The 15237-nt window shown below is 42.5% G+C and overlaps 1 protein-coding gene across 8 annotated transcripts in view; it reads left to right on the top strand.

Moving 5' to 3' along the window:
* Phactr2 (phosphatase and actin regulator 2) overlaps positions 1-15237 on the top strand; it is a 269237-nt gene that overhangs the window by 71772 nt on the left and 182228 nt on the right. The window contains exon 1 of one of the 8 annotated variants that reach the window (XM_063288643.1): positions 11207-12907. The exons of 4 other annotated variants lie outside the window; for them this stretch is intronic. In XM_063288643.1, coding sequence (XP_063144713.1) covers positions 12895-12907 — 13 coding nt within the window. In that variant the 5' untranslated portion in view covers positions 11207-12894. Of the gene's footprint in view, positions 1-11206; positions 12908-15237 lie in introns of those variants that run through there. 3 more of the 8 variants (XM_063288664.1, XM_063288661.1, XM_063288655.1) reach the window with 3 other exon arrangements.

The following is a 15237-nucleotide window of genomic DNA, read 5'->3' as shown; positions in this document are numbered from 1 at the left end:
TTGCCGCCCTCCCCCCAACAATCTAGTTCACTGGGGGTTCAGTCTTAGCATGACCCAGGGCTTCCCCTTCCACTGGTGCTCTTACTAGGATATTCATTGCTACCTATGAGGTCAGAGTCCAGGGTCAGTCCATGTATAGTCTTTGGGTAGTGGCTTAGTCCCTGGAAGCTCTGGTTGCTTGGCATTGTTGTACATATGGGGTCTCGAGTCCCTTCAAGCTCTTCCAGTTCTTTCTCTGATTCCTTCAACGGGGGACCTATTCTCAGTTCAGTGGTTTGCTGCTGGCATTCGCCTCTGTATTTGCTGTATTCTGGCTGTGTCTCTCAGGAGCGATCTACATCCGGCTCCTGTCGGTCTGCACTTCTTTGCTTCATCCATCTTGTCTAATTGGATGGCTGTATATGTATGGGCCACATGTGGGGCAGGCTCTGAATGGGTGTTCCTTCAGTCTCTGTTTTAATCTTTGCCTCTCTCTTCCCTGCCAAGGGTATTCTTGTTCCCCTTTAGAGAAGGAGTGAAGCATTCACATTTTGATCATCCGTCTTGAGTTTCATGTGTTCTGTGCATCTAGGGTAATTCAAGCATTTGGGCTAATATCCACTTATCAATGAGTGCATACCATGTGTGTTTTTCTGTGATTGGGTTACCTCACTCAGGATGATATTTTCCAGTTCCCTCCATTTGCCTACGAATTTCATAAAGCCGTTGTTTTTGATAGCTGAGTAATATTCCATTGTGTAGATGTACCACATTTTCTGTATCCATTCCTCTGTTGAAGGGCATCTGGGTTCTTTCCAGCTTCTGGCTATTATAAATAAGGCTGCGATGAACATAGTGGAGCACGTGTCTTTTTTATATGTTGGGGCATCTTTTGGGTATATGCCCAAGAGAGGTATAGCTGGAAAAGACAACATTTAATTGAGCACTGACTTACAGTTTCAGAGGTTCAGTCCATTGTCACCATGGCAGGAAACATGGCAGAGTGCAGGAAGACATGGTGATGGAGAAGGAACCAAGAGTACTAAATCCTGGTCTGAAGGCAGTCAGAAGAAGACTGGCTCTTCTGCCATGGGTGAAGCATATGACCTTAAAGCCCACCAAAACCACATCTATTCTAACTAGGGCACACCTCCTAATAGTGTTACCCTGTGGGTCAAGCATTCAAACACATGAATCTATGGGGGCAAAACGTATTCAACACAAGAGTCTATGGGGGCAAAACGTATTCAAACTACTACAGGCTCTATCATCCAGAAAAAGTACACCAAGGAACACAAAGAAAAAACTTTGAATGGGGCCTGAGGATGTAGGCTCAGTTGGGTAACTTGTCTAGCATGCAGGAGACCCTAGGTTCAGTCCTTAGGGGAAAAAAAAGGCATGATGGTTTATGCCTCTAATCTCAGCACTGGGGTGGCAGAGACAGGAGGATAAGAGGTTTGAAATCATCTTTAGCTATGTAGAAATTTCAAGGCCAGTTGAGGATACATAATACCCTGTCTCAAAAGCAAAACCAAACAAAGCAAAACAACAGAAAATGTAAATAAAGTGGCCAGTGCAAATGCACAGAGTAGTAAGTCTCTCTTGTATGGTAATTAGTAGAAATGGAGTGACGAAGATTCAAGTTTCCTGCTAGCTAGGGAAGGTTTCAGAGAAACAATAACATTGGTGGAGGGAAGAGAGCAGAGAGGTAGTTGTTGGAAGGGGGAAGGAAGGAACTCTATCCATTGACTAAGTAGGGACATGTGTCAGTTTGTTGACCATCAGAAAGATGGACTTTCTTAATGGTCATGATAGTGGATGTAAAATGAATGAATGAATGAATGAATGAATGAATGAATGAAGAGTAAAGTCAGGACAAACAGCACATTGATACTACAGATGGTCAGTAAGTGGAGCACTGCAGTAATTTGTCACAGAAGTTTTCACGCTTTCTCGATACACCTGTGTGTGGTGGTTTGAATACACTTGGCACGTGGGAAGTGGCACTATCAGGAGGGATAGCCATATTGGAATAGGTGTGGCCTCATTAGAGGAAGTGTGTCACCATGTAGGTGGACTTTGAGGTCTCCTAGTGCTCAAGCCCCATCCAGTACAGGAGACAGTCTCCTTCAAATCAAGATGTAAAACTATTGGCTCCTCCAGCACCATGTCTATCTGGATGCCGCCATGCTTCCCATCACGAGGATAATGGACTAAACCTCTGAAACTGTAAGCCAACCCCCATGAAATGGTTTCTTTATAAGAGTTTGTTGCCTGGGGCATGATATCTTTTCACAGCAATGGAACCCTGACTAAGTCAATGTGGATGTATAAATCAAACGGTTTAAGACGTTGTCTGATATGTAGCATAAAAATAAAACACCTTGAAAGCGAGCCTCAGGATGAGTTGGACAACATTTCAAACATGGGAGTGCAGTGCATTAATAAGACATATTTTCTACTGGTAAAAACTATTAGTTTTTGAATGGGGCCATAAGCAACATAATGTGTTAAAATCTTGATTTAATGGCTCTTGAAAGCCGTTTACTCTGGTATCTGGCTGTTTCTTCCTTTATGTGACCGAGTAGGAAGGCAGAAACCTCACCGAAGAAGTGCACCATTGGCCGAGTCCACAGAATCTCGCAGACCTTGGTGCAGAATGCTTTGGGGGAGAACTCAGCTAACAAATGACTTTTCCTCTCTTGTCCCTGGTTGTTCTTAAAAGTCAAGCACCGAGTGTTGCTTCTTTTGGAATTTTAATGAATGAGTTAAAAATCCACGAAAACTCTTTGTCTTGAAGCTTTCCCAACTAGATCTCAAAATGTGTATCCTAATTTGTGTCAACCCCACGAATAGAACTATGTTCAGAAAGCTTTTAGTCTGGTAGATGAACGAAGTTGAGATAGGAAAGAAATGTATATAGCAAATATTATTGTTGTATAATGGCTTATTACCACCCCCCTTCCTCCCTCCTTCCCTCCCTCCTCCTTCCTTTCTTTCATCTTTTTGGCTTGTGAAGAACTCAGGATCTCACCCATGTGAGGTAAGCATTCTACCACTAAAGCTACACTCAGCCTTGTTTCTTATCTTTACATAAAAAAACATGTTAGCAGATGTCCTTCTGTAGTCTTTCTTCACAGCAGTGAATCATTTTACTCTGCTCTTTGATACACATTCCACCCATGGTAGAGAAGATTTCAGTCTTCATATTTTATTTCTTTGTGTGTGTGTTGGGGGTAGGAGGCAGAAATGCCGTTGCATGCATGTAGAGGTCAGAGGACAAGGTTGCAAAATCAGTTTTCTCCCTAGAACATTTCCCTGCATCCCAGGGACCAACTCCAGCTCACTGGATTTGTTGGGCAAGTGTGTTTATCCACTGAGCCGTCTCTCCGGTCCCTAGAGACAACTATTTAATGCCACCAAGTTCTTACCATTCTTTCAGTAGATTCTTTGAATTTTCAAGGTGCTATAGAACCGTGAGCTATTCTAACTTAAAATCTAAAACTACCCATCATGTCTAAATCTAAAGTTAACCAAAAGCTATTTACATTTGAAACTTTAAACGTCTTCATTTTGTTATATTTATACAATTTTGCTTTTATGCGATTGTATGTGTATATGTATGTATATGTATGTATATGTATGTATATACACATGCACATATATGTGTGAGTCTGCATGCACTGACTGAAGCTGCTCCTCAGGACTCATGCACTTCATTTTATTCACTTTTCATTAATTATGAAATTATCATCTCATAGTCAACAAATAGCAATACATTTTCTTAGCTTATGTGTGAGTTTTTTTCTAAATACAGTACCTTCTCTTTGAGTCTTCTATTCATCTTACTAAGACACTGTGCACACTAGAGTCATTTTAGTCTTTGTGTCAGTAACTATGTCATACTTGGATGATGGATGAAGTGGGTAATGTAAGGGATTCTTTGCGCTTTTTTCTTCAGGCATCATGATTCAGGAGATGTTTATGTTGGCTTAAATTTCATGCCTCTTTCTTGTTTCCTAGTTACCCATTTTCATACCGATTATCTCTTGATATACACTTTTATTAGCTTCTTCTGTAACATGGAATTTATCATCAATAATGAAATCATGTTACAATATTGTATTCACCTGTTAAAATTAGCAGTCCTGAGAGACAGTCATGTGCAACATAAGGACACTGTTTCCATCGAGGACACACATATTATATAGTGGTATCCCCCCCCCCCCCAGATTGTAAGGAAGCTGAGATTTTCCATTATCCTGTTTCTATTGTCTGGTCACATTGTTGCCATTGTAATGTCATAGGGCATTGCAGTATTCCTGTGCGCAGTGGAGCTGCTGTGAACCGAATCCCTCTGCTGTCGCTCATGCAAAACAGTTATGTTCCCCTGTAATGATGATGAGAAGCCACTGGTTTATGCATCCACCATAATTTATTGATATTTTTGTGCACATGCCTTCTGCTGATTGAAACAAACTCACTATAAAGAGAATGCCATGGTACTCTGGAAGCCTCCTTATTTATCCAGAGCTTCACATGGCTTCTGACTGAACCAGGGCTGCCTCCCATCCCATGATTGACATCTACGTCTGCACGTGTTTATGCACAGTCTAATATTTGGACATAGATAAGACTGCCCAATGGCCCAGTTCAGACCATGTCTCATCAGTAAGTTGTATTTGGCTGTGTTTCATAATTCAGCTAACTTTATTCATCTTGGGCTCATGTCCCTCGATTTTGTTTTTACTCATTTCCCTTGTCTTTGAATTGTATTGAAGTTGCTAATATCTTGTCTGTCTCTTAATCTAGTCAGGCTTTCTAATGACACTTTGAGGACCCTACTCTGTTTCAAGGGAGATAATCTTGATCCAGCATGCCGAACCAGCCCGAAACTTGCTAATTGTCAGTGTGAGAACTTAACTTTTCATTGCAGCTTTAGGAAGCTGTAGATCTGGGAAATAGGGCATCACCATTTTTTTTTTTTTTAACCTCGTACTCTTGGGTCAGCCAAGAATTGCTCAGGCTGGTCCTGGCTCTGCCTTCTTTCTCACATGGTGCTCTTTAAAACAGATCACCACTATGGAGCTGGGCACTGGCTTCTACCTTTCCTGCTACAGAACATTAAGTACAGCTGGGCTCTGGAAACATCCTGCCCACTACTTGGGGCTTTGAGCTCTTTCCTAACCCAGGAAAATGGTTGTCTAGTACCCTGAGCCCACCTGCGAACTGTCTGTGTAGTCATTCCATTACTATGTATCTAGAACACTGGGATGACAATCAACATGGAGTTACAAAGTCCCCTTGACCAAAAAGTCTATACTTGGCGGGTGACAGTGATTGACAGGTGAAACTTTACTAAGACCCAGACAGACAATCTGAGAATATTGCAAAGTCTCAAGGTTTAGTGGGGTGTGTGTTTGTGTGTGTGTGTGTGTGTGTGTGTGTGTGTGTGTGTGTGAATGTCTTGCACTACTACTCAAGTGTCCATCTTTCATTTCCCTTCTTGTCCCTTCCCTCCTTCCTTTTCCTTCCTTCTCTCTCTCTCTCTCTCTCTCTCTCTCTCTCTCTCTCTCTCTTCCTTTTTTGAGAAAGGTCTTCATTGGCCTGGGACTCACCAATTACACTAGTATCTGCCCACTTACACCTCCTCAATGCACGTATTACAAACACATGCCGCCATGCTCAGGCTGGAACACAGGTCTCCATGTTTACACAACAAGCACTCATCAAGTGTGTAATACCATCCAGCCTCCATGCAACATCTTGGGTCTGGAGAGATAGCTCCACTGGCAAAATGTTTGCCTAGTGTGCACCAGGCCCTAGATTTGATCTTCAACATCTCATAAAGCAGGAGGACATGGTGCTGAAGGCCTTGAATCCTGATACTCAGGAAGAACAGGCAGAAGAATCTTGAGTTCAGAGTCACCCTCAGCAACATGGAGAGTCCGATCCTGTGCTAACCTATAGGAGACACTACCTTTAAATAAAGGTAGAAAATAGGAGGGATCCTAGTTCTGAAGAAGAGGGGAGGTGGTCTGGAAGAGAGGGATGGGGCTAGCACAATCAAAACGCATTATATGCGTGTACAAAAAAAATGTCAAGGAATTAGAAAACTGAGATTTTTAAAAAGACGTTTTGGGAACCAGAAGGCACACGAGATGCCATTGATGAAGGAAGAGGAAGGGGTGTTAGCAATAGATTCAGGAGGCCCTAAACACACCCTTCAACTGCAGGAAAATCTCCAAAGGACCCTGCTCAAAAGAAGCCAAAACACAGGCATCCCACATCTGCGCTGTCTAAACCCCAGACACCAAAGCATCAGGCAAATACCTCACACTTAAGCTCAGACTCTCCTGGAAATATTGCGGCAAGACTTTCTTGTGTGTAATTTTTGAGGGGTTTGTTTGTCTGTTAATAGGTTAGGGATTTGGGTTAGGCCTTACGAGAGTTATAAACCCTAGGACTTGGCTTATCAAAATTATGTCTTATAGCTATTTTGGTAAAGTCAGTGGCCAAGATGCCTTCAGAACCAGATTCTCAGCAGAATCTGTTTCTAGAGGAGTTGGGAGTGATCTTTCTCATGGGAAGTTGATATTCCAGCACATTTAAAAAAATGTATATCTTAGGAAAAATCAGAATGTGAAAGGGTCAAGGGGCCAAACAGACTCAGCTGATGTCCCGGAGCCGTGGGGGCGGGAGCCGTAGGGGCGGGGTATGTTGGAGAAGAGAGGGCAAACAACAGAATGACTTGAAAGATTTATCTTCTTAATTTTTCCACAGTACGAGAGAGTCTGGCTTTGCATCCACTGAGAACCAAAGCATGTTATTTTTTAACCTGAGTTCCTAGAATTGTCCTGTCTCTTGGATATGTGACTTTGGCTTTGGCTGTCCACAGATTCTGTTTGAACTGCCCCTAATCCCACCAGAACTCCAAAATTCCGAGGATTATTGTCCCCAGTTTCCCATTACAGTTCCCCTCCCAAGCAAGGGAAACATCTATTAGGAAACATGAAATAATACCAAGGGCCGAGGTACAATTTAATTTGCCACATGTGGGAGAGACTCACATTCAAGCCCAGAATTGCAAGATTAATTGTGATTAGTGAAACCTGCATAAGTTTATAGGAAGCCAAGCCAGGTCTATGTTTGCACATGGAGGCTAGAAGAGGGGCTTGGACACATTCCTCTAGCACACTCCACCTACTCCTTTATTTTATTTTTTAAATAATGCTCCACAATTATAATCACTGTTTTGTGTCATACATTTTAATTGAGAACCACTCTTTTTTGTATTGATGCCTTTTAATTACACAAAATAATGGCTTCACCATGACCTGCATACTTACCCATTCTATATTATAATCTTCCTCTTATATACATTTTTCTTTTCTTTTATTGGATTTTGAATTTAAATCTCAAATGTTATCCCCTTTGCCGGTTTCCCCCCAGAAACACGCTATCCTATCGACCCTCCCCCTGCTTCTATGAGGGTGGTCTGCCACTTACCCACCCACCCACCCACCCTCTCCCTTCCACCTCCTTGACCTGGCATGGGACATCAGTCCTTCACAGGACCAAGGGCCTCTCCTCCCATTGATGCCCTACAAGGCCCATCCTATGCTACATATGTGACTCCTTTGAGGCAGGCTCTCTCCCTGACTCTGAGCCTCAATTTTCCTCAGTTCAGCTGGAAAGTCAGCAAGCCCCTGCCATCTCTGTTGTCCATGCTTTTCACTTGAGCTTGGGTTACGGAGGGGACTGGGATCCAAACTCTAGTTCTCATGATTGCACATCCAGCTCTCTTAACCACTGAGCTCTCTCCAGCCTCACTAAAAGAGTTTTGTAAAGAAAGATATAATAAAGATGTTCACATTGATACTGTTAAAAACCTGGGATATTGCTGGCCTTTGTTATCTGAACCAAACATAAGCCATAAATATTTTCTGTTTGTTACTATGAAATGTGAATTTGGATTAAATGCTCTAAAATTCAATGCATACATTTGTTAATTTGACATAAACTAATGTCACTTGGGAAGAGGGAGCCTCAACTGAAGAATGGCCTCTGTCAGATTGCTTTGCAGGTATATCTGTGGAGTGTTTCCTTGATTAGTGGTTGAGGTAAAAGGTCCTGTCCTCCTCTGAGCTGTGGCCTTAGTTGATATAAGAAAGTAAGGTAGGCAAGCCACAGGTGGAAAGACAGTACGTCGTGTTCCTCCATTTGTCTATGCTTCACTTCTTGCCCTCAGGTTCCTGTCTTAAGTTTTTTGCCTTGGTCAAATGATCTCTTGATCATGGAATGGGTCTAGGAGGTGGATGGAGTCAACTCCTTCTTCCCCAAGTTGGTGACTGGCACATCGAGGCTTCTCCTTGTTTTAGCGAGCCTTGTCTCTTAGCCCCTTTCCCCTCTTTCTGCTATGTTCCAACCACTGTTTCGTTGTTGTTATCCATGGTTCTATAAGCAGATGAGATCACGCACGTTTGTCTCTTGTTCCTGGATCACTTCTGGATACGTCCATCTTGTCACAAACAAGATTCCATATTTTATTTCTAATGGATAGCTAATACCTGGCCATGTATTTACTACCTCTCACTGAGGCTACCCCAGGTTAATTTCACATCTGAGATACTTACAAATATGCTTGCCTGGGTAAACAAGGGCTTGCAGAAGCCTCCTCAGTATATGGATTTCATTGTCTTTATATACACCGGCAGTGGTGTGGTTGTTGGATCCTGTGGCTGTTCTATTTCTGGTTAGCTTTTTTTTTTTTAAACTTCTACATTGTTTTCCATAGCTGCAGTAATTTACACTGCCATCAAAAGTGTGTAAGGGGCCCCACTTTTCCCTTTAGTCTCTTGCCAACATGTTTGCCTTTTCTCGGTAACAGCGATTATAACAGGAGTGAGGTGACATCTCATGGTTTTGATGTGGATTTCTCTGAGGGTTGGCAGTGTTGATCCTTTCACTCACAGATGCGTTGGCCATAGCATGTCTGGTTTTACAAACGTCTGTTTATTCACGTATATTTGCCTCACTCTGAAATCAGGTTCTTTGGGCGGGGATAGTTTGCTTCTCTGCTTCTTGGGTTCCTTGTGTATTTTAGATGTTAGCCCCTTGTCAGTTGTACAGTTTGCAAATGTTTCCCCCCTTTCTGTATATTGTCAAAGATCCTATAAACAACCGTCTCCAAACAACCTTTATAAAAGAGAAGAAAACCAGATGGTGAGGGGGTTGTAGTCCTCTTTCTGAAGGTGGGGTATCATGGAGGGTGTTGTGGGTTCAGGTGCTCCAAATTACCTCCTGCTTCAACAAGCCGTTCTAAGCAAACCAGAAACTGTACATATGGGAGAGTTAATGAAGGCAAGGACTAAACTCTGATTTAGAAGCACAATAGAGAATATTCAGTCAGATCAGTGCAGTTCTTTCCCCAACAGCATCTCTGAGACAGCTTACAGCTCCCAATGAGCATTTTATACCCACAGTCCTCTCCCAGGTTAAGCATAGCAGATATGCCCCTGACTTAAGTCAATGGAAAAAGGACCTCTCCCTGTGGGTTGAGGCCAATGGGCCACTGATTGTAACTCTTTCTTGTTACATGGTCTTTTGGTGCTGGGCAAGGAAATGTCATTGTGGTAACAGTGTGTCATTGTGGTTCAGGGAGATGAGATCCTGGGTCCTGCCTGCAGCCTCTATGCAGAGCCTGCTTCATGATAGGCACTCACTGATAGTCTCGCTATTTCGAGAAGTCTCCCCATGCTGCTCATCTTGCATCATCTGGAGTGGTTTTGGAGATTAGCAGGGAGGGCAAGAGAAAGTGACGTGTGTGTGTGTGTGTGTGTGTGTGTCTTAGATGTAGATTAGATAGATATAGAGATATATAATTAATATATTATTGAAGGGATCTTGTAGCTAAACAAGTTAAAGGGATGGTTTTGCCATTCATTTATTATTTTATTTTTTTTTTAGTGTTCTTAAGTCAATAAACTAAATATTAAGCTATATAGTCTTAGGAAGTGTAGTATGGCTTATCTTCATGATGTCATATGCCTAAAACAAGCCAATCAACCTCTCTATTCCTAAAGAAAATTATCACCTACCATATTTTGCTTCAAAAATGTCTTGGAGGATCATAGTCTTCCCCCAGTCCAAAAGCTTGGGTGTCAACTGTTTTTATGAATCCAGACCTTTTTTTCTTTCAATTTAGAAAGGCAACACAAAAGCATATACTATACAAAAGTGGATTATCTTCAGTATACCCTGAGTGCATTCATACAAACAATAACATTAAAATTCCTGTAGATAAAAAACATGCTTGCTCACTCTGCATGAAATGAAGATGTTTAAATAGTATTCAAATTGGGTTGGGACACTAAATGCATTTGAGCTTAAACAGAAACAAGATTTTCCACATTTTAAAATGGCACACTCGGGGGTTGGGGATTTAGCTCAGTGGTAGAGCGCTTGCCTAGCAAGCTCAAGGCCCTGGGTTCGGTCCCCAGCTCCAGAAAAAAAAAAATGGCACACAAGGGCCCGCTGCTCTTAGATGAATCACACCAAGGAGGATTTACTGGGTCGTCTAAGGAACCTGATCTGTATTTTAAAGTGTGTTTCAGGTAACCAACAAGGCAAACATTCAGAACATAGCGCTTTTGTCATTTGGAGGTACAGCAAGAAAAGTAACTGAGACTTAAATTTTGAAGCTTGAACAAAGATCATGCAATGGTATCTGTGTTGGGCCACAAGGACTTTTACCAGATGGTGCCTCCAGCTACATCTTGACAAGACCTCAGGCTTAAGGATGTGCTTTCTCTTCTTATTTCTCTGTTAATTCTTCTGTTTCTTTTTCCTCAAAAATAGTTAGTTTGCCCTAGATTTTGTGCTGATGACACTATGTCTCAGTGGCTGTCACAACTTAATCAGGGCAAACTGATGAAGTGTGGAGGCTACAGTGATTTTAGTTTTATGGGAGCCACACTTTTTTTAAAAGTGTATATGTGTGTGTACATATATACATATATGTATATATATACATATATATGTACGTATATATTTAAAGATATATTTTTTAATTCACGGAGTGATATGTCTTTGAAATCATGTGATAAAATTAAAATAATAGGGATAAAAGGTCCCTGGTGGGCCAGTGGCTGCTACAGGGAAGTGGGATGCTGGATCCCGAGTGCAGCTTGTAAGTAGTGCCTTGCTTATTAAGAGCCCCCAATGGTAGTGTCGTTATTTCTAGAAGTCTTCCTACGCTGCCTCTCTTTTGCTTCATCCTCTGGGATGCTTTGGGAGACTGGCAGGTCAGAGCAGTGGAAAGTGAAGGCAGAACTGCTGAGAAGCGCAGCTCTTCCTCAAACAAACTATTTCAGAGTTAATGGTGACCTGCGCCGGCACAGAATTTGGCTTATTCTGTGAAAGAACCTAGGATCTATAGAGATGTCTGAACGTACAGTAGAAACAAGGGTGATTTAGGTTGCAATGGAGGACTAAAGAATCTGTAAGTGGTCTGTCATTAGGAGTTCCAGTGAAATAGAAGCCTAATAAACAACCCCATTTTATGATTTAACAACCACAGGAGACAATAAAACCATAGATTTTGGTGGTTGTTTTCTTGCTGGGTACCTTGGTGACCTTGAACTTTGCCGGATGTTTGTTTCCCAAGCCCTGGGGTTGCAGGTGTAGCTCACAGCGCTTGATTTTATGGTGACCTGGGGGTGAACAAGGACTTTACTACCTCAGGTCCATCACCTGCTCCTGGACTTTCTAAAATTTCCTTTTTAAACTTTTCAGAACAAAAATTTTCAGAACAAAAATCCCAGGGATCCTCATTACTGCGCGTATTTATCACGCCGGAGGTCAGGCGAGGTCAGCGCAAATCTTTTTTTCCTACACCTGACAAAATGCAGAAAGCAGAATTGCTTGGGCTCCAGGGTCTTACGGATCATAGCCAAATGGACTGGTACAAAGTGATTTCTCCTGCAGGTCTCTACGGCCTCAAGCCTTCAGCAGCTTTGAGTGTCTTTGGGGGTCTTGTTTCTACAGCCAAATAACAGAAAATCAGTGCAGTGGAGTCTTAGGTCTTCATCCCTCTTTTGACCCTAAGGCGTCCACAGCTCAGATGGCTGCAGAGAAACTGACACAGCAGAATCTTAGCCCTGATCTCTATTGGCAACTGTTTCCTATCGTTAGTGGCATTAATGAAATTCCTTTCTGTTCTGTTGTGAGGACAGGTGGATAAAAATTCTGAGCAGGGATATGGAAATTAATAATAATAATAAAAAAACCCATCAGAATCAAACAGCAACGCGTTCCAGCATTCAATCTGCCTCTCCCTGCCCCCAAACAAAAACAAAAAAACACTTTACACACTTAAATGGAAATGTCACCAGTCTTTCTGTTAGTGATAAAAGTTGAAGCTCGTTTATATCCTAACCCCCAAGAAAGGATCCTTTCTACTGTAGTATTTATGGAAATTCACTGTTACCTTTCAATTATGTGTGCCTCTGTCTGTTCCTGCTGGCTCTGGCATCTTTTGGAGAGCAGTGTGTTTTTGCATAGCATGTGCACCTCCCCACCACCCCCAAACGTGCAGCACATTCAACACTGCAAGTATTTTCTTTCTTTCCTCCTTTCCCCCTTTTGCTTAGAACAGAGGTGGAAACCCCGGGAGACTCAAGTACCCACTTGATAGGCTCACTCTCTTAATCAGCCTGTAATGGAGCTAATGGCTGTTTGTCATCCTTGGAGATATAAATTTCCTGGCGGTGGCTCCTGCAGACAGTGCGTGAAGTGTGTTCTGTGTGCCAGCAAGGGCTGATAATCAGCAGAAGGGCAGGGTGCTCTGTTAGCCAGAAGAGCCCGGGCTTCCGGGCTGCCAGCTGCCCGGACTCGCCTCGCCACTTCTGAGCCATGGATAAAGCCGGTAGGTCAAAGTAGCCTGAATTCTTCCTGGCTGCTGGCTTCCTCTGCAGTCCACTTCCTCTGCAGCATGCAGCCCTCCCTATTTGTCGCTCCCGTTCTGGACTTGAGCGTTCCAGACTGGGAAGCATGCGGTATATTAACCCCGATGATGCACTGACTACAAGGAAATCAGTGTTTTCTTTGAAGTTTAGGAATTGGGGGGGGGGGGGGCGGGCGCAGATTAACACGCCATGGTCACCGTCTTTTGAAGACTGCACTGCTATTTTATTTAGGCTTCGGGAAATGTGGTGTTCGATGTTTTTGTGCTCAGCACAGTGGTTGAAAAAGGTGCATGTAGTTAATGACAAAACTATTATTACGGGATGGCAGAAGGTAAACGGAGTTGATAATATTAAAGAGCTATATGGATCTTTCAAAACTATTACAATATGCACTGTGTAATAACATAAGGGTTATTTGGTCTGATGCTTGTGTCCTCCTATTAGAATGCAGGGGTCAAAAAATTCTACTGTGTGCTCTGATATCTTAATATGAGATTACAGGCATTAGTTATCAGTCCTTCGTGCACCTTTCAAAACAGTATTTGTTCATACTGTCTTTACATTACAGCTATACAAACGTAACTGAAGTATTTTAGTTAATTGATTTTAATTAATTAATTAATTAATTAATTAAGATCTGCTTCTCGGGGAGAAGTTTTTGCTCTTTCTTTGCTGTACTGAACTTTTAGACGCTTCGTGCTGTGCAACTGCTCCCATTTTTTGAGCCCCACCCCCCACCCCCAGTTGCACTCTGGATCAGTTTCCGTCTGAAACTCAGTAGGTCAGTTGCTAGGCTGCTCTGAGCTGGATAGTGGTGTCTTCGGTACGTGGGACCCCGGTAGCTCTCCTGAGTGGATTCGATGTTTATGATACATCCTACACGCCAAGGCCACCCACAAGCAAGTTTGCTAGGCAATTGATCAGTTTCCGTCAGCTCTGTCAGCTTAGGTAGGTAGGGGTTTTGAAAGAGATTTTGAAGGCACTGTAGTCTGTGTTCTTTGACATGGTAGTGTGCCAGGTACAAAGCACTCACTGAGATCATGCTGACTTGGACATTGAACAGGCTTAAATAAATCAGAACAGTATGATACTAGGAATAAAAACCCTAGGGAAGTGGAAGGAATAAAAGAACTATAAGAGGAAGTTAGCGTGTGTGTGTGTGTGTGTGTGTGTGTGTGTGTGTGTGTGTGTGTGTGTGTGTGTGGAGGGGGGTTAGCAGTAGGGGGAGGCAGTCTGGATTCATACATAAACCTACATCCCCACTTTGGTTATGGCACTGTTGTAGAGTTTGGCACAAAATCTCCTAGGTAATGTTATTCTATGACCAGGAGCAATTTGAAGATCAATCAGAAGGTTCTCTGACTACAGTGGGGAAGTGAGCAATAAATAAATAAACAAACAAACTAGCACCCCCCAATTTAGCCTCCTTTAAAACTTCAACCACCCACAATTAACTATACTGACATCCTGGCAGAATTATCACTTTAATTCAGCAAATGCCTTTCTTAACTGACTCATATGTTTATTTAAAGGCCATTTAAGAAAAGAGAAACAGCACACTGGAGCAGCCTTCTCTGAGGCTTCACAACGGTGAAGGGCAATTCTTTTTTTTTTTTTTTCTTCTATCTACAGCTTTGGAGGAATGAGCAAATACAGCTACACTGTACTTGCTTGTGTAACTAACAAAGCACCTATGCTTTTGACGAGTTTCAGGCATACTAATGTGTTCCAGAAAGCGGCTCTTTTTTTTTTTTTGGTTCTTTTTTTTTTTTTTTCCGGAGCTGGGGACCGAACCCAGGGCCTTGCGCTTCCTAGGTAAGCGCTCTACCACTGAGCTAAATCCCCAGCCCCCAGAAAGCGGCTCTTAAAGCAGATATGTCTATATTGTTTTCAGTTGTAGACGCGGTCCCCAATATCGGCTTGCACGCCTTTCAACAGGACGACAGACTTTCAGTGATATTATTTGAAAAGTTGGTAAATACTGTTTTCTTATCGCGCCGAGTAATTGGCCGCCAGTGATCACGCCGCATAGCCATTTCTTGGATGACGTAAGAGCCAGTCATCCAGAGGGAAAATGTAAGCATCAGTTACCCACATATATACGTTCTGATAAACCGTAGTCACTGTGAGAAAGGCAGTTGAAATGCACTGGTTAAGTGGCCAAAGACAAACCCAGAAAGCCTCAAGTCTGAGTTATCTTTAACATAATGCCAAGTGGCCCAGTTCACTTTGGGACGTTGCAGCTTCTCCAGTTTCATTCAAATACAACAATGTTGCTGAATATTTGCAT

The sequence above is a fragment of the Rattus norvegicus genome, chromosome 1 (genome assembly GCF_036323735.1).
Source record: "Rattus norvegicus strain BN/NHsdMcwi chromosome 1, GRCr8, whole genome shotgun sequence".
NCBI classification, from domain to species: Eukaryota; Metazoa; Chordata; class Mammalia; order Rodentia; family Muridae; genus Rattus; species Rattus norvegicus.
This window is presented reverse-complemented; position numbering and strand designations above follow the sequence as displayed.